This window comes from Saccopteryx bilineata, chromosome 1 (genome assembly GCF_036850765.1).
Source record: "Saccopteryx bilineata isolate mSacBil1 chromosome 1, mSacBil1_pri_phased_curated, whole genome shotgun sequence".
NCBI lineage: Eukaryota > Metazoa > Chordata > Mammalia > Chiroptera > Emballonuridae > Saccopteryx > Saccopteryx bilineata.
Genome location: NC_089490.1, coordinates 221647437 through 221670173, shown reverse-complemented (window position 1 = coordinate 221670173; position 22737 = coordinate 221647437). Strand labels below are relative to the sequence as shown.

General features: G+C 39.8%; 1 protein-coding gene across 1 annotated transcript in view; it reads left to right on the top strand.

The window, feature by feature from the left end:
• LOC136319466 (ryanodine receptor 2-like) overlaps window positions 1-22737 on the top strand; it is a 190264-nt gene that overhangs the window by 32466 nt on the left and 135061 nt on the right. Inside the window, 4 exon segments of the mRNA XM_066252720.1 lie at window positions 372-431; window positions 3365-3499; window positions 5060-5173; window positions 13615-13668. Of these exon segments, the coding sequence (XP_066108817.1) occupies window positions 372-431; window positions 3365-3499; window positions 5060-5173; window positions 13615-13668 (363 nt within the window).

Genomic DNA, 22737 nt, shown 5'->3' with positions numbered 1-22737 from the left:
TATCTGATTCTCTGCGTGTGCTCCCAGGCGCTGCACGGTGGGGCGTGTTTTAAGTGCTAAATTTCTTTGTGGATGCTTCACGGAGAGACTTACCTCTGTTTGCACCTCAGGAAACAGTTCACCTTCCCCCCCCTTGTGAACTGGAAACTCAGTTCCATTGAGTCTTGTGCATTTACTGTGGAGTTCAAGCGTGTTAGTGTTTCAGGTCACAGCAGTAGCAAGAGAGAGGCTCCCATGTTTGTGGCATGCATTAAAATTCTATAAAGATACTGTCAGACACACACTGTTTGGAAGGAGGTGTGTGTGATTTCTACTGACTCCTAACAGGTGATACTTCATAAGACTCCTGGATAACGTTTATTTCTTGACAGGAAGACACTGAGGATGAAGTCCAGGACGTCATCCGCAGTAATATCCATTTACAAGGCAAGGTAAGCCAGAGATGTTCTAAAGCACATTTAGTGTCTATACATTGGTAGCTCTCTCTTTAGAACAGTACTCCAAATAATGTTATTGGAGCAATTAGGATAGTGAAAATGTATTATTTTAATCAGTCACTGTCCTACTTGGAAACCTTTTTGTATTAAAGACCCTCTAGAGAACAAATGCATTTTTAAAAGTAGATCATCAGATTGTCAGACCTTGAAAAAACGTCAGCAGTTGAAGTGAATGAAGGTTAGACATTTTCTTTGTCTACCTGAATTTGAGGACCCTTAGTACATGGAGACAGGTATCTGTAAGAATTTGAAATATTACATCTAGGGCTTAGAAATTAGACATGTATACTGTATTTACAAGTCATAGGTACATAGAAGATGTTACGAATTTCTATAATAGGGATAATTGAGTTACCTAGAAAAACAAGTGCACTTTCGAAGAAAACACAATGAAAACCACCGGTAACACCTACTTTTTAATGCATATTAAAAATAATGGCTGGAAGTAGTTAGTTTTTGTATTTCAGGAAGCCTGGATTGTTACTTGGAAATTTTTTGATACTAGGGTAAATTCTTCATTTGTTCACAAAATCTGTTATGAAATGTAAGAAGTCTAGCACTTCATTATTTTAACTGTTTTCTATTCTTGCATCCCTCTGAGGAATTTTTTTAAATTATGAAAGTATCCAAATGTCTTAAAGTAGTAACTACTGTATAATATATGTCTTTCTAAGACCCAACTCACATTCTTTTTAATATGTTGGACTATAATATGATAAAGGTGAGGCCGTGCCTTATGGCACTCACAAGTACAGATACTCAGAGCAGTTGTCATGCACAGTAGGTGTGCCCAGTACCCCCGAGGAAGGACTTTCCAGAAGGAGACTATTAGACCATGATCTCTTTCCAGACAGCCAAAGATTTTGCACATTTAAAAAAATCTTCATATAGCCTTTAGCAGAACCTGCAGTGAGGAGTTCATGCTACACACATGGGTGTCTGAAGGCAGCATGTGCCCCCAAAAGGCCCTCAGGATCCCTGGGACCGTCATAGGAAAGCATTGCTGAGCAGAGACAGGACAGTCCAGTGCCTCTCAAGAAGGGGTTTCTGCTGCTTTCAGGGAAACGGTCCAATAAAAAAGATTATGCATGGCTGAGCAGAAGGGAAACTCTTCCATTATATTCTGGGGTCACTGAGAGGAATTCTTTGGGTGACCTGTGTTGATATTGGGGAGTCAGGAAAAAAGGAAGGAAACATGTTTGTAATTAATATTTCCCCTCCTGATGAATCAGGCCTGACTATAAAGAGGTAATGCATACACACTCTTGACATTTCATTCTGTGTTTTTTATGTTGGGTGGGTAGGCACATGTATTAGGGAGACAGACAGAGTGCAAAACATGGAGTCTTCTGTTACAAGCTCCTTCTTGAATACATTGTCTTGATCTTGTTGAAATGGTAATTCTGGGGATGGAGAGAATAATTTTATATTAGACAGAATAAAGATTAAACTTATTTTGCCAACTATAAGTAAGTGTGCAGATCTAGAAGTACCAAATGGTCCTCAGTTGAAAAAAGTGTGAGGAGAAAAAGCACTTTGTTTTACTGCAGGACACCCGGTGTTCACAAGCCACCTGGTGTATGAAGCTCTCTCTCTGTGTTTGCCTTCAGATGGAAGTTAATGTTTGACATTTCAAGTTAGACTTCCTGGGCGAGGAACTGTGAGGTTTCAATATTGCCCATTCACTTCTTCCTGCCCCTGGTCTTCCATTTTTCATGGAAATGTTAAAGGGGAAGGGAGCTAGGGATTGCTTTGCCCAGTTTTAATGGCAGAGTACACTGTATTTTTTTATATATATGTAATTTTTTCCTTTTTTTCCAAATGACAGGAGGGGAGATAGAGAGACAAACTTCAGACTCCTGCATACGCCCCTACCAGGATCCACATGGCATCCTCTGGGGCTGATGCTCTGTCTATCTGGGGCCATGCTCGCAACTGAGCTATTTTTTAGTGTCTGAGTTGGAGGTTCCACAGAGCCATACTCATCACCTGAGGCTTATGTGCTTGAAGCATTTGAGCCATGGCTGAGGGAGAAGAAGAGAGAGAGAGAGGGGTGAAGGGAGGGGTAGAGAAGCAGATGGTCGCTTCTCCTGTGTGTCATGACCAGGAATTGAACCCAGGACATCCACACACCAGGCTGACACTCTCCCACTGACCCAACCAGCCAGGGCCTACATTTGGTTTTTGTTTTTGTTTTGTTTTTTTGAAGCAACATGCTTTTGCCCCTGTAAAGATGCTTTTATTTGTCAGTTAGGTGGTTAATAATAATCTGTGTTAAAAACAGAAAATTCAGTTAAATCTTTCACTCAGGAAATTTGACAGTATTGAAGAGAAGAATGGGTAGACTCCTTTCCTATAAGAATATGATAGTATAGCCCTCTATGGACTTATATGAACTGATATTTTTGTTTTAGTGAGACTAAACTCTGTTGTAGAGTCCTTATATTTACAGATAAACACAATCTTATGTCACTGTCTATGAAAGTAAATATGTGCATCTTTCAAGGTTGGGCTGTGAAATAAAGGGTTCAAGAACTGCCTTTTCCTAACTATCTCCACTCATCCTGACATCCTAGCTGGCACATCACTTGTTGAGGGAAATCTTCCCAACCAACAGAGTAGGTTAAGCCTCATGGTGCCTTACATTTCTTTTCAGTAGTCCTCATCACAGTTGTAAACTGTTTAATGTTTGTCTTTACACTAGAACATTAATTTCTTAAGCACAAGGTCCTCCTTTGTGTTGACTTTGTGTAGTGTTTGATGCTGTGCTGTGCTCAATACTTCATTGTAGATGCAGTCTTCAGAGTGGGCGTTCCCCTCTTCACATTGTAAACTTGTGTTTTCCGAACTTTTTCTTTTCTCTGCAGTTGGAGGATCCTGCTATTAGATGGCAAATGGCTCTGTACAAAGACTTACCGAACAGGACTGGAGACAGTTCGGACCCTGAAAGGACAGTAGAGAGAGTCCTGGATATAGCAAATGTGCTTTTCCATCTGGAACAGGTTTGATTTGGTGTTGATTCAATAATATTTGCCTCACTCAAGCAAAAACATTTTTTAGAAAAGGATGTGTGTTAAATTCTTAACCATGGGACAAAATGCTATGTGTTCAGCATATTCATTATAATAAAGAATATATTATCCTGGGTGCTTAGTATCTAATATATATAGTTTCTAAGCTTGTAATTTTGTAGCAATATATAGACAATGTTTTTGGGGAAATTAAGGCTATTGTTTTGTTATGTTATTCAAAATATTTCCAAAATTATATAGATAATTAGGATTATATACTTAATTTTTAGTCATCCTACCAAAAATTTCAGGAGTTACACCTGATTTGAAATGTTTTGTGCTTTATTACTGCTCATGAAAACATTGATATATCATCTTTCACTGGTTTGATATTTGAATTTTTTGTTACTTGTATAAGCTTTTGCTTTTATCAGAGAGATTTTTGATCAACAATAACATATATTTGGAGAAAACAATGATATGATACTAAAGCCATGAGAAAATAGTTTCTTTAACTTTATAGTTATATCTTATTTTAAACAATCCGGCTTCCTATGTGTTTGAGTTTCTCATTTGTTATCTTTGTACAAGAATTCCCAAGCTTGCAATATTTAAAACATTATCAATTAATGAGATATATTTTTGTATAAGGGACCCTATGGCTTAAGTAAAATATTAGCAACACAGAAAGTCTCTATTTTTCATGAGGTCCACTCAGCAAAATGATACAGAAGGACGCCACAGTGCCATCTGTCTTGGGTCTTCATGACAGCACCCACCTGACATGGCATATAAAGTATTAAAACACCCTGTCATTGCAGTAATTTTATCATCTAAGTGTTTTGCAAAACATATCCTGTTTTGTATTATTTGATGATCTCCTGTCCCTATCCTGACCACTTAAATAACACCAATACCATCAATAAGATGAAGCTGGGGTATGCTCACATTGTGTGGCTAATGAGGTGTTTTTACATATGTAACACTGTAATATGAATAATATAATGTAACATAATATAATATAGAAAATTAATGTTTCCCTATTTCCATAGTATTTTAATGAAACATTAAATAAATACAGATTATCATCCATCAGCAGATGACAAGATTTGAGGAAATGAAATTTAAAGTGATTTATAAAGTCAGAGTTATATTTCCAGAATTATGTACATATTTGAGAGGATTATTGTATTTAATTAAATAGCTACTAGAGGGCCATTTTTGGCATCGTTACTCTACCACAAGTTTTAAGTCTCCCTGTTTTCCTTGCACTTAGCTGGATTTGCTTGAATGAATTTTGGCTGCATTAAATAAGGCTTATTGAAATCTCATTGTTTTATTGTATTTATATATTATATTTTCATAAATATATCCTCTCAGAACAAATGATGTCATTTTTGAAGCAGTAAGATTCATTTCACAGAGCGTTCAGCAATTCATTGTGTGAACATTTCTTGAGGGCAATTCCCCATTCCAGGGCACTATGCCCATTCTGGGGCACCATGCCCATTCTCGGTCACCTCCCTTTTTTAAGGCAATGTCCTCTTTCAGGGTACCACTGCATGGCAGTACCATACTCTGCAGGCTCTGGGACTGAACAAGGTCCCTCCTATTCAAGTGACTGGAGCTCTAGTAGAGGATGTGGACACATCAGTAGATGCACGTGTAAAGAGGTAGCTTGCTGGGATACAGCGTGTGCTAAAGGGAGGGTATAAAAGGGCCCAGAGATAATCTAGTGGAGTAGGTGATCTCTGTGTAAATCTTCAAGAAGTACGAATTCTCTATGAGGAGGTAAAGGAGTCAAATTTGAATTAAGGCCAAATGTTACTCAAATGTTAAGAACATAACTGAAAAGAAGTTGTCAATTATCAAAAGATAGGAAAAAGTGGAGGGTACCTGTGTGGAGAATCCATGCCTTTAATCCCTCTGTTCTAATGTTCACTTGCAACTGAGTTTGCAAAGAATATTTTGACTTGCTACACTCAGTGCAAAGAGTGAGTGCCCAGGAAATACTTGATAAATTTATCTGAAGTATGAGCAACTTTTGTGAATGTGTATTTTTTTATATATATCTGGTAACTTTTCTCACAAGAGTGAGATGTCTCCTTGGATTTTCCTGATGTTCGGTCTCTAGCCACGCTCATCAGCACGTCCAGAGGTTCAGTGTCTCTGCATCACAGATTTCATGGATATCCAAGTACTTGATTTGTAGGAAAACTCACTATTTAAGGTCTTTTCTTGGCCTGACCTGTGGTGGCACAGTGGATAAAGCGTTGACCTGGAACAATGAGATCGCTCACTGGTTTGAAACCCTGGGCTTGCCCGGTCAGGGCACATATGGGAATTGATGCTTCCTGCTTCTCTTCCCTTCTTTCTTTCTCTCCCCCTCCCCCATCCCACCTCTCTAAAATGAATAAATACATTTTTTTTTAAAAAAGCTCTTTTCTTGTGTAACAAAGTGCTCTGCCAGATGGTGAGCCTCATGATGGCGGAGCATTCTCCTACCCTGTTCACTGCTATATCTTCAGTGCCTAGATTTCCAGTCCTGTTTGCTGACCATCACCCATGCTCTCATAAAAAGCCACCATTCACATTCTTTGATCTTAAAATGGAACTTTTAATTGAAATGTGTTGGGTGGGTCTACTTGGACAACCCTACCTTCAATTAATTTTTCACCTACAATGTTAAGTTTCAGAAATGTTTTGTTTCCCTTAATACAGTCATTGGGAAGGAAATTGAAGTGGATAACTGTCCAGAAGTATTCACTGATCCTGCAGAGGGAAGTCAGTCACAGAAACAAATGCTGTCAAATTACATAAGTATAATGTTATCAAGGTTCATCCATGTTGTTGTAAATGATCCGATATCATCATTTCTTATGGCTGAGTAGTATTCCATTGTATATAGGTACCAAAGCTTTTTAATCCACTAGTCCACTGACGGACACTTGGACTGTTTCCAGATCTTCGCTATTGTGAACAATGCTGCCATAAACATGGGTTTAAAAGTCAACACCAGGAAGACAAACAATCCAATCAAAAAATGGGCAAAAGAAATGAATAGACACTTCTCCAAAAAGAACGTACAGATGGCCAATAAGCATATGAAAAAAATGCTCAACATCACTAATCATTAGAGAAATGCAAATTAAAACCACAATGAAATATCACCTCAAACCAGTCAGAATGGCGCTCATCAACAGAACAAAGAATTAGTGCTGGCGAGGATGTGGAGAAAAGGGAGCCCTCCTGCACTGCTGGTGGGAATGCAGACTGGTGCAGCCACTGTGGAAAAGAGTATGGACATTCCTCCAAAAATTAAAAATGGAACTGCCTTTTGACCCAGCTATCTTACTTTTAGGAATATACCCTAAGAATCCCATAGCACTGCTTCAAAAGGAGAAATGCACTCCCATGTTTATGTAGCAGCTATTATTGACTGAATGTTTATGTCCTGAGACCTCACAGCGGGAGAGTGACTGAGGGGTGGGTTTAGATGAGAGTCAGGCTTTCTTGGAAGCCTCTGACCTGAGCAGCTGGGTAGGTGGTGGTGCCACATGTGGAGGTGGTGGGGAACAGAGGGACACAGGCCTGGTTTAAAGAACAACAACAGTAAGATATTGTGCACGTGTTGCTTAGAGATGTGTGAGACAGCTAAGGAGATGTCACACATGATAACACGGTCATCTCTGACATTCAGTATCTCAGGGAAGGCTAATAGCTCCAGAGCTGGGCTTGATCAGCATTACAAAGTAATGGCAGCCACGTGGTGGTCTTGCCCAGAAGAGAGGACACCACAGGGAGGAGAGGGCCTGCGACCCAGCCTCTCAGGATATGGATGCTTAAGAGTGGAAAGAGAAAATCAGCCCATAAAAGATAGGAGAGAATCTTAAGTGTGAGGATTTGCAGGAGCTAATGGAGTTAGTATGTGGTCAGCAAGGTCACACCCTGAGGGTGGATCAGGTGAGGACTGATTGCCTGTTCACTGTGTGACCATGGTGAGAGTAATGGGCAAGACTGTGGCGAGAGCATTGGTCATGTGCTGTGGGGAAGGAAGGTGGGACCCACATATGAGGAGTGTGGCCCAGAGGAGATGGAGGAGGAGGAAAAAGACAGGTGATAAATATCAAGATGGACTGGGAGGTGAAGGGGGATTATGTTTGTTTACTCTTTAAGAGAGAGATTTGAACCTGCCTCTGTCCTGGTGGGAAGAAGCCAGTAGAATGGACAAGGGACTGACTTGCAGAGAGTGGGCATGAGTGCGTGGGAGAGGGGGACAGGGCAGGATGCAGGGCATAAGGGGACTGTCACGGTTGTCCAACATTATTTTAAACCATAACTTGGAGAAAGAAGTACATTTTCCAGCATTTTTATAGAAACATAAAAATAGATACTTTGAAATAAAGTCTTCATGAAATTATACCATTTGTGTGACCAATATCGCTTGATATTTTCTAGCCTATTTGAATTTTTATAATGTTTGAGATTGTACTCACTAAATAGATTTCATGTCCAATTAATGCGTTTAAACCCATAGTTTTAAATGACATGGGGTTTCCTCCTCCTGGAAGTTGGCATAGAGTATGATCAGGCATGAGAATAGGACCCTGGCAGTGCAGAAAGCCATGCTGGGTCCTTGTCTGTGAAGTCACAGCAGTCACTGCCCGTCCCTGGAAGTCCTCAGGGCCAAATGTAAATCAGGGGAGTGAGGAAGTTCTCAGGAGAAGGGCTCCTGCCAGACTGCTGTGGAAGGGTCATAGGGGAGTGGCCGAGACCTGGGCCTTGGTTGTAATTGGAATGAAAAAGGCAGTGAAGATGGAGTGGGCTGGTGTCCTTATAAAGGAGTCCCGGGCTCCTTCCTCCGCAGTGGAAGAAGCCTGCGCCAGTGGACCGAAAGGCAGAAGCCCTGGCTTGAGGGTGGGCTGCCCTGATCGCTGTGGCCATCCTCGTCACAGTCCACCTCTCCCGTTTTTTGCTTGTGTCCTGGATCTGAATCTAATCTTTTTTCCTGGACAGTCAAATATTTGAGGAGGCTTCGTTTCTTTCATGATTTTCCCCTTCGTACTTAATCCTATTCCTTTTACTGTTAAATGTGCCCCAAGAGTGCCAGGCTCTCATAGTTCAGTTCATTTTACATTGCACATGCAAAATTTATCAATATGTGTTACCCAGAAATTGATGAACACAGTACGCTAGTTGGGAGTCACCTGTGCGTACCTATCAGGACTGCATCCTCTCAGTTCTGCCTTAGGAGCCTGTGCATTTACACTACATTGTAACAATTCCATCTCTTTTTTGTCAGCCAGATTGCATGTTTGTTTCCTTTTGAGCCTGCTTGTTAATCTATGTCATTTATGTATTTCTGTTGAGTTCTATCAGGTATGCCTGCATTTTGACAGTTGATGTACTTTTTAATTAAGTATATGAGATCATTTCTCTAATTAGGGCCAGACCATTGCCCAAGGCCAAATATTCCTAAAGTTCCATCAGCCAGTATCATTTACACTGACCACAACACTGATAAGTGTGCTTGCTTCCAGTGTTTATCTAAGGCGCTGGTGATTGACATCAGACTTCTAAGAATGCAGTTTCTGGACGTCTGTCTTCATTTCCCAAATTGGCACCCATTTGTTTGAACTTGCCAGTGACCTGCATGGTTTCTCAGGCTCTAACAGCAGTTATGCTGCATCACATATGATTATTTTTGCCGTGGTCTTGAAATTTAACTCAGTTCAAGAAACTTTGTCTTTCTGTCTTCCTTCATCATTGAAGAGCCTTTGAAGGCATTTTTCAGTCTAGGTTTTATTTACAGTTTTCAGTACAGGAGCACAGAACTGGGTCAGCCATAGCTCTAGATTCAGGATATACTCTCAACAGTGGTCCATTAATGACCTCATTTTATTTAGTTACTCAGTCATTTCTAATAACGTATAAGTAATACATTATTTTACATTATAGAAAATACCCATAAACTCACTATTCACAAGAAAAGCAGACACTGACAATAACTTCCATGGAATTTTTTGCTCCTCTTAACCCATATCTCCCTACACAAGGAAACTGCTATCCTGGACATTAGGGTCAAGATGCATTTGCTTTTCTGCTGTCAAGTTTTCGCTGGCTGTACCTATTTATTGATACACATATATTACATATGTTCCTATAGTATAATAACTACATATATTTTAAATTTTAGTTGTTTCTCACATTTAAAGACACAGTGTGCAGTATGTAGTCTTCTGTGCCTGTTTATTTCACTTAGTATTGTTTGTCAGATTCCTGCAGGTTCTAATCGGGGCATGCATTGTGCAGCTGCATGGGCTTCCTGCTGGTGGCAGCCATCCCTGGGGCATCCGTGTTTTTGCTAATAAAATGCCTATTCTTAGTCCTGTCTTCTGTTTTTCAAAGGCCATAGGATAGATGAACATTCAAGTTAGGAAAAAGTGTTAAACTGTTTTCCAAATATTGCATTTAATTACATTGTACCAGCCATGGTCAAGAGAGGTCTCTTAATCTCCATCTCTCCAGTATTTGGTATTTTACAATAAATGATATTTCACTAGGGTCTTAATTTTCACTTTATTGGCTAGATAATATTGGAATTTAAAAATTACTCCTCTTTGGTGGCTGTCAAAATATGTATTTACTGCCCCTCATCTGTCCTGAACTCTTTAAGCAGTTTCATCCTAATGAAATGGCTTTACTAACTTAAACAAGACAGCCATATAGAAGGATCTAGAATGTAACATCATAGATTAAACACTCAATGAGTTTCTGGCTAAGAAAATATTTTCTTCTTCTGTTACTAACTTATCACAATATTTAAGATATGCATTAAATTATACCCATAGGCCCATTCCTTGTTTGTTAAAATTATAAGAGGTCAGGATCACTTTCTTCTGAGATTTCTTTCTCTTCTGTGTCAACCATTAGCTTTTAGCAGGTTCAAATCCCAATTAAAAGTTTCTGATTTGGCTTCTGCCATCTTCTGAGCAGTTACACAGTCAAAAAGGCAACTGTGTTTTTAATGGTCCCAGCACACCCTCCTGCCAATCAGTAGGAGTTAGTTTATGGGTTTGATGAATTGGTCACATATACGCACACCCCAGAGAGATTCTGCCTGGCTGGGTTTAAAAAATATATAAAAAAATTTAGTCTCATCAGAAGCAGATCTTACTAAATTTTCTCAGAAATTTTTAAGTTTTAAATATTTTATTTCAAAATAATTCTTTGCAAAAATTATTTGTCAGCTAGAGCTCTAAATCCCTTTATACAAAAGAAACGTATGAGTTTTATAGCTTAAAAGCAAATAATTATAACTCAAGTGACAATTTTTCTGAACGTATTCTTCATCTCAAGTCTTGTTCTTCCTCAGTATGCCTGAATGTAATAAAATTTATATAGGAGATAATGTTTGAGGAAATAAAAAACTTTGTGTCTTTAAGAGACATTTTATAGAAGGGTTCTAACTGCTTAAATAGTAAACACCCTTGTTAACTGATCAACCCTCTGTGTTTTCACTCCTAATTACTAATGCAGCTAGAGGGAATGCCACATGGGTCATTCTAAGGACCATATAAGTCCAGTTGCTATGTTTTCAATGTTATATGTACAAAATTTATGAAGGACCACAGGTTTGCCTTCTGGGTAGATTTTGCTAAAGTTCTCATGGGTTCTTGTTTTCAAAATTCCTGGATGACCAATGACACGGAAGTCAAGGTGACATTTATGCATAGTGGAAGGTTTCCTACCCTCTGAATGAATAATGAACTTTTTTTTTTTTTTTTTTTTTTGTATTTTTCTGAAGCTAGAAACGGGGAGAGACAGTCAGACAGACTCCTGCATGCGCCCGACCTGGATCCACCCAGCACGCCCACCAGGGGGTGACGCTCTGCCCACCAGGGGGCGATGCTCTGCCCCTCCAGGGCGTCGCTCTGTCGCGACCAGAGCCATTCTAGCACCTGGGGCAGAGGCCAAGGAGTCATCCCCAGTGCCTGGGCCATCTTTGCTCCAATGGAGCCTCGCTGTGGGAGGGGAAGAGAGAGACAGAGAGGAAGGAGAGGGGGAGGGGTGGAGAAGCAGATGGGCGCTTCTCCTGTGTGCCCTGGCCGGGAATCGAACCCGGGACTTCTGCACGCCAGGCCGACGCTCTACCACTGAGCCAACTGGCCAGGGCCTGAACTCTTTTTTCTTTCTGGTGAAACATGCTATTTAACACCTTTTCTGCACAGTGAAACTGTCACAGGCTTGTGTCCCCTCTATTTTCTCCTTTGCAGACCATGTTCACATTGCTATTCTTCATAGCACGGTGATGCTCAGTGCATAGTGGTTGAATAAATGGATGTGACAAACCTTTAAAATCTTGTCATTGAAGGATGGAAGGATCACATTTGTCCCTTCCCTCCCATCCTAACTTTACTTGTATGGTCGAAGTACTGTGAGTCATTGAATTAAAAGGATTTTCTTATTTGTAACTTAAATTTAACCATGTGCCTTCAGATAGTTCACTGATACAATGAGCACTTATCATGTCAACTATAAAAAATCCTTAGAAGGGCTGGAATAATCCACTTTGAAGAACTATAGGTTTCTTCCTGCCAAGGTTAATGACCAGCTTCCTTTGGTTACATGATTCTTTTTCTAATTCCAAACCACAATTATAATAGTGGTTGAGATTTATTGAAATCTTATTATTTTTCAGACACTTGATCTTAAGTGGCACATAATTTACATATACAGTGGTACCTTGTTTGACACATGAGTACTTTAAATCACGAGTAATTTGAGAGACGAGCACTCACTTGCAGGATTTTTTGCTTTAAGTCACAAGCAGATATTTGAATCACGAGTGTTGGGCAAATGAGTTTGTGTTTTTTGAGTTTGCTCACTTTTATTGTTAAAAATGGTGCTGGGCAGCCACGTATGTGCTTGCACTCAGAGCAGTAGAGTTGATTGCACATTGTGGATTACCTTCCTGCTTGGGAGGGGCCATTGTTATACTAATGTCTCCTGCCCCTCTGCCAGCATCTTCCCCTGATGTTGAAGGTAAATACACTTCATAAACCATTTTATTTCTTTACATTCTCTCTTATTATGTGTGTGTGTATTTGTTATTTATGAAGTACATTTTCTTATTTAAAAGCACATGAAACAAAAAATTCATGTGGTTTTTGAGGGCTAGAATGGATTAATTGCATTCCCAGTAATTTAAATGGGGAAATTCGGTTTGACACATGAGCAAATTGAGTCAGGAGCTCGGCCATGAAACAAATTAAACTCGTTTGTCAAGGTACCACTGTATTAATTCATGTGATCCACTCAAGACTTGAGTATTATTTTTTTATTCTCACCTTTACTATATGGACACCAGACCAGAGAGGTAAAGGAACTTGCCCTGTGCTAAACAGCTAATGACTAAGGACAGTGGGATTTAAACCAGGCACTCGGTGTCCTGATGCCTGTTTTTAACCATACCACTCTCCCTCCAAAAAAAGCTTCAGCTGTGGGAATTAGAGAAAAATATGCATGGATTAGCACAACTTCTATCAGATTTCTGGGAAAATAACTCAAAATAATACAATAGCTTAATTATTTTGTATAAAAGAATATTATTAGCAGTCACATTTTCACTTTTTTCCTTTGGACAGAATACAATAAAGAATTAAATGAACAAGATTTACTTTAATTAATGGACATGGCTTTCTTAATTTTAATTCATAGTTATCGCAAGTATCTGTTCAATAACCAAGTGTTAGTGCACTGTGATGGCGACATTGCAGAGAAAACAATGGGACTTGTCTTTAAAGCTTGCATTTGGGTTTGAACATGGCAAGCACAGAAAGAAGTAGTTTGTGTAGTATGATATTGGCCTCATCAATCTCTCCATGAGATGTATAAAATTGGCAATAAACATAAAAATTGGCAGTAAACATGTAGGTCATGAACTCATTTATGATGTCATCTAAGTTTATTGCACCTTACACATTACATATATTTCAACAATATTGATGACAAATAATTTGGTATTCTATGCTCAATTACTTTGTATTTTGTGCCTTGATGCATTCTAATCCTGTTTAACCTTGTTCAATTTTTCCGTGCATCAGAGTTGTCATGATGAAGAAGATGATGATGGTGAAGACGAAATGAAGAGTTTTGAAGTAAGATGGATCTTTCTAGATGTGCCTTTTTCCACTTGGATGCATTGTTTCATAGCTCATAACTGATATTTATGTTTCTTGCTTCATGGCTTACTGCAGCTTATTGTGTCAAGGAACTACATGTCAGGAGCTGGGTGGACAGTCTGAGTCCTAACATTTGGTAAAGTTAAGACCAAGGAACATAGACTAGTTAACAACCATATCTACCCATATGTTCAGAATGAGTGCTCTTGAGGGCCCCCAGAGATGAGGTGGCTCCAACTGTCGCATCTTGGCAACTGTTGTGATCTAAAATTTCCAACAGACATACAAGGAAAATATTTATTGAAGAGCAACATGACCTCGAGTTTTCCTTTGAAGCCTTGGTTTGATATTATTTTCGGAATTGAAGTGTTAAAGATTTGGCCTCCTGTGACTTCTGCCCAGTGGGTCACTCATTCCCTGCACATATGTGGACCGAGCACTTGGTGCACTTTGCTTGCATGAGGCAGGAGTGCGTGTCTTCCTAGGATCACCTTCCAGCTACGGTTATTTTCTCAAACCTCTCAGCTTTTAAATATCCACATCATTGGAGATGCTGCTCAATGTTAACTAGCCAGTGGAAAGGAGCTATTATTTTCCCCTTTTGCTTAGACTATGTGTTTGTTTTTTATGAGAAAAATTATGTGTTGTTAACTACCACTCTCCTTTACTTATTTATTTTGTTTAATTTTCAAAAAGAAATTAAGTGGAAGGAAATAGATTAGATCCTTTTTAATTTTGCTATTGATTTCCATGTCTGGACTTTGAGCTAAAAGTCTGGAAGTAATTAGGACCCAGCAGCAAGTCTTTAATTCTGGTGGACCCACCAACGGGGGTTGGTGAGGACCCGACACGGAGTACTTCTTTCAAGAACCATTTGACATGAGCATCTCTGCTGCATTGAAGTCAATGTGGAAGAAATGCAAAAGCTAATTTGAGAATAACCCAGGACAATTGCTGGCTGTGAAAATGCCCCAGAGTTAATTCCCTGTATGGCACTATAATCTTTTCTGATGTATGAGTAGCCTGTTCTCAAATCTATCTTTATTGGTAAGAAACTGAAGTAAATTAGAATAAGCTGTGAGCCATAAAGAACGTTTTCTGAAGTGCAAACCACTTATGGTCTACCGGCTGTCTTCTGAGCAGTTGTTTATTGCTCTTTTGCTTCTGTCCTCATCCTTCCTAAGGTCACAGGATCCCAGTGCAGCAAGGTAAACCGTATATGTGTGTGTATTTGTCTAGGTCTGAGTTTCAGTTTCTGTGACATTTACCTTTTTGTTAGACCCAACGTCTCTGATTCTTTTGTAACATAAGGTCTTGCAATCCTTCTATAAGTTTCTAGCTCCAATGCACTTGGCCTCTTCAGTATTCCTTCCTTGGCACAGATTGATTTCTTCTTATGATTTCAGTAGATCGTCATTTGAAACTTTGTTACATGATAACTTGAAGTTGCACACTGGGCTGGAATAGAGGAGTCCCTGTAAGTAGTGAGCTGTTTGCTTAGGGACTTGGAAGTGCAGCATCTGGCCCATGCCTCTTGATGTGGGTTTTTTGTTGTTGTTGTTGTTGTTGTTTTGGACCAGTCTCATCACTTGAAAACAGATGTGAGAAATGGCATTCCCAGTGCCATTGAAAAGAAGTCTGCTTTTGTGGGGCTAGTGACACCTTCAGTTAGTAACTGGAAGTTATATCCCACCATCTCAGTGTTGATTTCATTCTAGGGAAGAGTTTCCTCCCTCTTAATATTTTGAATGGCTAAGAGCTTGTAAAATTTGCTAGGAGAAAACATTTTGATCTAGAGTTACAAGACTAATTTGAGATACAAAAAATTGTGGCATCAATGAGGAATAAAGTAAAGCTGAAGAAACACAGAAAACAGGGTGGGGACTAAAGAGCCAGGGATTTGCCAGCCCCTCCCTGCTGCCATCACATGGACATTTTACACTGTAATCCTCTTCAACCTGCTCAGTGAACGTGATGGTTTAATACCCTGCTTTATCCAGAATACTTCCTTGCAACTACTTATTTAACAGTTGGTTACATATTTAGTTCATTATTTTATATAACCTTTTTTTTAGATTTGAGTCTACTTCAGTATTAAAACCATAAAAAAAGGACAATAAGTCTTATAAAGAAGTCAAAATTAATTCAAAGGGAAGAAATGTTTTGGCAGTTACCGGAAATGTTTATTATTGCAGTTCAATGCTTTATTTACTTGGAGGTTTTTTTTTATAAACCTAAGCAATTAGTAAATAAATAGTGATGTTTCTAGGCAAATAACTTCAGGTTTCTGAGCATGCTGGGTTTTGCTCTGCAAGATCACCAAAGAGCTTTGGTGCCGGCGTGGACCACCTTTTTAATTGTGCTTTTGCAACATACCAGAAGCGTTCTTCCAGTGGCTGCTGCTTCTGCCATTCCTAAGGTCAGAGAGAATGAAATTAAATGATAATGCAGTGAAAGCATTTCTGTGCAATACGAAGGTGCCATAAGATAGATTTATTTTTACTGAAGAACCTACCATATTTCCCCATGTATAAGACACTCCCACATATAAGACACACCTTAATTTTGGGGCCTGACATTTGAAGAGAAATGTATTACATAAAGTTATTGAACTCAAGTTTTATTCATCATAAAATTCATACAACTCCTCATCACTGTCAAAACTCCCATCCATTAGCTTGTCCTCATCTGTGTCTGATGACGAATCACTGTCTTCAACAATGAGCACAAAATCAAGCGTGAAAAAGCGGGAAATGCAGGTAAAAAAGTCTACAACCACTGCATAAGATGCACTCAGTTTTTAGACTCCAAAGTTTTCCAGAAAATGTGCATTTTATACATGGGGAAATATGGTAAATTAACGAGAATGGAGCCTTGTATAAGCTGGAGGGATGGAGCACTAACTTCTTACCTCCGAGAACATTTTTCTAAATTATTGGGCAAGTCGCACATCTTTTGGCCAATACCCAATTTCTAATCTGCAGTAGGTTTTCTGATGAGTGCCTGAGGTCCTGTTATTCTATACTATTGATTAGAGATATTTATTGTGTCTTAAATACTAAATATGTCTGTGGCACATTTGACAGTTAGAGATAAAAACTTAGGAGACTAACTTACATGCTCTCCTGGACATGCCTCAGGCATAGCTAACATGACATCATTCCTGCTAAAGACCCTAGCTCCTATTCCAATGTAGGTACCATTAAGTATGGAAGAATCGATTTAGGTCCAAAATGGCCCAAAATGTCTTATAGACTGATGTTCTATAGCACTACCCAGTGATAAAAGCACTTTTATCTGGCCCCTCAATGATTTAATTTTGAATAGAATATATATATATTTTTTTGGCAAATTCTGCAAGAATGAACTAGCTGTAAGATGTACCCTTTCTACTAGCTACATGAATTGATATTTGAATGGGTTTATTTTGTTCCTTTTATAGGGACACAGCAATCTGAATTAGAAGGCTTCCTGAATCTTACCAAACAATAGCCCCTAACTATAAAAAACTTAAAGGTATAGCTCTGAATATAAAATACAATATTGAAAAAATAGTTTTCTCAAGGGAATTTGAGTTTTTAGTTCCTACTATGGGTAGCTTGATGAGGAAAGGGGGAAGGAATTTTGATGGCCGGTGTTCTTGAATACTCATGCCTGTTGCTGCAGTCTGCCAACTGCATTGTTATATGATGACATCCTTAATCTCCAGCAGAGCCCTCTTGGTAGTCCCGGTTCCCTAGGAAACAAAACTGAGAGATTATGTGTTAACTCTGTGTTGGGGCTGGGTTGTTAAATCCCAAGGAAGTAAGGGTGAGAGGAAAATAGACCCACCCAGAGAAGGGTGGGCAGCCCACACAGTGAGCACACCTGAGCTTCCCACCGATGCTCAGGAATTCTGCTGGCTGCTCAGATGTGTGGGCTGTGCCAGGAAGACCGGTGCTCCCTGAACACTGCCTCCTGGGGAGCAAGGGGGAGAACTCTACCTGCTGGGCTGTCCTACCTCCTATTTCATGAGAGTCAATTTCTTCATACTTCCTGCTGATATTAACTGTCCTTTTCATGAAGCCCTTGGGGAATCAGCGCCAGCATAGGTCCAGCCTGCAAGGGTCCAGGAACTAGAATTTATCTGTAGCATCAGTATGGGGATCCTTATTGAGTGGTAGTGTGGTAGCAGCCAACTTTCAAAGCCACATTAATGCTTCAGGTCATTTCTAGGGTGACTCTGACTCAGAAGCAAAGCAGATTGCCCAGGCTTGGTAAGAAGGGGCATGGGGAGAGCTAGATCACTAGAACTGCTATGAGGAAGTCCCCAGAAGCACAGCCCTTTGTGTCATAGGTGGTAACTGATGCATGTGAGCATGTGGACCTCAATAGCAAACTCTATGGCAGACGTGCATTGAAACATACAATTGTGCTCTTTTGATAAGCACAATGATTTGATTTAATGTGCTTTCATTTTTAAAATAATCGCAGTGGAAGCTTAGACTTGAACACAGTATGTGCAGCTACTGGGATGCAGGGAGTCACTGAAAGGACAGTCAGGTGGACCACCTGCTGTGGATGCCCAGCTTCCACCGCCTACTGTGTAGTCTTACGCCTCAGTGTTCCTACCTGTAAAGTGGGGCTGATCATAGTATCTACTTCAGAGGTCTGTGATGAGGATTGAATTAGTTAATACACGAGAAGCACTCAGAAGCTTGCCCAGCATGACTAGCTCTGCACACATTTGCTGCTGTTATGACAGTCAGCCAGTTTCAGTTCCCTACTAAAACCAAGTCACAGAAGTTGGAGAAGCTTCCACTTCATGGTAAGCACAGCTCTGGCCTGGGCTCTCTCAGAGTGCTGACTTGGTGACCTACAGCAGGTCACATTTAATTCCTCTGTGCCTCACCTTCTTCTCCTTTGAACTAAGAACTTTAAACTAGATATTCTCAGAGGTCATAATCACCTTTAAATGGCCTGGTTTGCTGTTAAAGGGTTCTCATTTTCAGGGAAACTTTATAATTCTTCTAAATGCATAAATATTGCTAGAAGCATATACATTTCCATTAGTTTTCTTCTGTCCTTTGATAGAGCAGCAAGAAAGAAAATAACTCCCATGTTTTTGTGGAATAGGAATATCACAATAAAAATATCCTATAAAAAACAAGTTCTAGCTTCTGTACATGTATATGGATTGTTTTTTCCTAGTTGGGGGTCTATAATATCACACATGTAGACATAATATCATCAGATGAAGGGGAGAGGGTATTGAGGGAGGAAGAGTGTAGGGACATGGAGTGGAGCCCTCTAGGGTGGAGGTTAACCCAGAAAGCCACACTGTAAGGTCTTGCTAATTCATACGGGTTGTCTGACAACTGTTTCCGAGTTTTCCTGGAGTCAACTTAAAAGCACATACATTTAACAATTTACTATACTAATAAAATAAAGACAGTCTTTTTTTTTGGAGAAATAAAAATTCCTGAAGCTTTTTTTCTTCCCTGAAGAGCTTTGCAAAGAGGACAATTTGTGATGTAATGAAAAGGTCCTTTGCAATTCAGTAAAAGTAATTATTTGAAAATTTATACTATGAAGTTTATCTGAGGTGGCTTGGCATTGGATGAGTACCAAGTGTCTGAGGATGAGGAGTGTGTATCCTTAGGACAGGCTCCAGAAATGTCCTTCCCTCAGCTCAGCAGGATCACTTGTCAGAAAATCTGAGACAGTATCCAGTGCTTGCGGGGCAGCTGTTTCTCCAGTTGATCTGGACAGGATCAATAACAATTTGTGAAAAGTAGAATTATAGACTAGAACTCCTTGAATTGAGAGATCTCAGAATCCAAATAATGTGTTGTTTACATCCATCTGTGATAAACTTTATTCTAACTTCTCTCTTTGTTCCACAAATTATCCAACATTCTGGCACCTTCCTGCTCTAACCATACTTCCATATGATTAGAGGTTATGGCCACCTGGGCAGCAGTGCTGGACTGTCTAGAGTAGACCCTTCTATCTGTATTAAGGCAGGAGCCAGTGCTTGTAAAGCTTAACAACAACAAAAAACAACAACAAAGAGGTAAATGAAGGCTGTCTCAAGTCAATACTGAGATGAAGGCTGTCTCAAATTAATACTGTGCTCAGGATAAACCACATTCCCTCTAATATACTAAGTTCATCTAACTTTGCCAGTTTGATATCCTCTCATTTTCCAGTTTGTTAAGGGAGCTTCCTGCGGTGTAGTATGAATTTTGTCATCAGGACCTTGAAATAGAAAATTGCTTCCACTCAGCTGGGTATTATTGTTTTAGCGCAGTATTAATTAGTTTTAAATATGTTCGATCCATGGGAAACAATATTCCAACCAAAATGCAAGTATATAAGATACAAAAAGAAGTATGCCATAAGCTCACATTGCACAGCACAGGTAAACACTAATCGGACTAGATTTCTCTGGCTTAATGTTTTTGTTGTCTCTGGGCATATCTTAGTAAAACTTTGGCCTTTAAACAGAGTTTGCTTTGTGTAAAACCATATTCTCTCTCTCTCTGTCTCTCTCTCTTTGTTAAAGAGAGAGCATTGGCATTTATGCTCATCCTGTTGAGAAATAGAATCTGAAAGATGATATACTCTTTGATAGTTCAGCCACAGTGAGAATAGGTAATAATGAAATGGACAAACAAGAAAATTAAATAAACTATTTTTACTTATATCTGTATAACTCTAGAGCTCTTTGACTAAAACTAAACTAGATAATTTCTTTTCATGTTTATGAGCTTTGTGGTTCTTCCAATGAATAGATAACATTTGTAAAATTTCAGATTAATTGTACAAAGTACATGCGATCACATTATGTAGGTCTATCATTCACTTGCATTTTATGGAACATTTATCTGTGCAGGGAACTGTACTGGGTGTCCAATGCACGCATACTGTTGTGCTAGAAACAAACAGGCAAGGCAGCTGTGGTCCCTGTCCTCGGGGTGCTTTACATATAGGACATTTCATAGGCATTCTTTTAATTTTCAAAAAAATTAAGTTTAAACATTTAAAATTTGGAGAACTATCTATTATTAAACAAAGTTATAATTTTACAAGTGTTTTCTCAGCACTCTTGATTCAACTCTGTATGAATATAGCCAACCTGCAGTTTTAGAATCTGAGATAAGGAACATTAACTGGAGAATGTGCTTTTTACCAATACTTTTGTTTTTCTTAGTCTCAGTTAGCCTATTTGTGTTTTTTTTCTTCATTTTTTTATTAAGTGAAAGGTGGGAGGCAGGGAGGCACAGAGACAGACTTTTGCATGTGCCCCAACCAAGATCCACCCAGCAAGCCTCCTACAGGACAATGCTCTGCCCATTTGGAGCTGTTGCTCCATTGCTCAACAACTGAGCTATTTCAGTGCCTGAGGTAAGGCCATGGAGCCATCCTCAGGGTGTGGTGCCAACTTACTTGAACCATTCAAGCCATGGCTGCTGGAGGGGAAGAGAGAGAGAGAGAGAGAGAGAGAGAGAGAGAGGAATAAGAAGGGTGGAAAAGCAGATGATCAACTCTCTTGTGTGCCCTGACCCGGAATTGAACCCAGGACATCCACACATGGGGCTGACGCTCTACCACTGAGCCAATGGGCCAGGCCCTGTTTGTATTATAAACCAAATCATTGGTACCATTGCACTCTTTTTAATCTTTGTCCTCATAGATATCCAACTGAATCATCTATATTTCATTTTTTCCCTTTATAATGATGAGGGTCAACATCATTTTATAGGTTATGACTAAATTTACGATGCCAGATAAGAATATTTAATGTTGACTTGTAACATTACATATTGGGAAATATTTATAACATTAAATCATGGGAAATGATTTTTTAAAAATTCAACTCCTCAGCCCTGGCCGGTTGGCTCAGTGGTAGAGCGTCGGCCTGGCATGCAGAAGTCCCGGGTTCGATTCTCGGCCAGGGCACACAGGAGAAGCGCCCATCTGCTTCTCCAACCCTCCCCCTCTCTTTCCTCTCTGTCTCTCTCTTCCCCTCCCACAGCTGAGGCTTCATTGGAGCAAAGATGGCCTGGGCGCTGGGGATGGCTCCTTGGTCTCTGCCTCAGGCGCTAGAGTGGCTCTGGTCACAACAGAGCGATGCCCCGGAGGGGCAGAGCATCACCCCCTGTTGGGCAGAGCATCGCCCCCTGGTGGGCGTGCTGGGTGGATCCCAGTCGGGCGCATGCAGGAGTCTGTCTGACTGTCTCTCCCCGTTTCTAGCTTCAGAAAAATACAAAAAAAAAAAAATTCAACTCCTGAAAATTCACTTATATTATGACTAGCTTCCACATGCAGTTTGAGGAACACATAATGGAAACCTTTTCAACAGTTGCTGTAGGATTGGAAATGCAAAGAAAAGAAAAAGCTGGCCCATGAGACTCACGGGGCATAGAGCGCAGATTATGTGCCGCAGCCTGTGGTGCTTGTGCTGCCCAGATGCCCATGTGACTGAGGAAGGTCCTTCAGAAGCTTTGCTGTCATTAGGCTGCCCTGGTTTAAAATATCTGTTCATCTCCATTTGGAGGAGAAATGATTTTTTCTGTCAAGGACCAAGGGTCAGTTATAATTTATTCTCTTAGTTTCAATATTTTTTCTTATATAAGGCAAGTTGTTGAAGAACCGAATGGATGTCTTTTTTGTGGAGGGGAGGACTTTCACTTTCCCCTCCATCAATTGCTAGAAGCATGAGGCACTCTTAGACCAAATGAAATAATATTAGCAATTTTATTATACTAATCGCAAATCATGATGTTGAATACTGCCATTTCACTGCTGTGAATTGATCATGGTCTGATTTCTGACCACCCTCAACCTTGGAAAGACTCATAACAATCTTACTAAGAAAACAGCGGACACTTCTTGGTTCCTCTTGGCAATCAGAACTGTTTGCCTAAGGGAAATTCAAATTGTGGGGCTGCTCTTTTTCTTTCCCTTCTTAACCTTCTTTGTAACCTTGGAATAATTTAAAGACTGCATAGCAGATTGAAAGGATAATGTTGATTTAAGACTTCAGCAGTTTTAAACAGA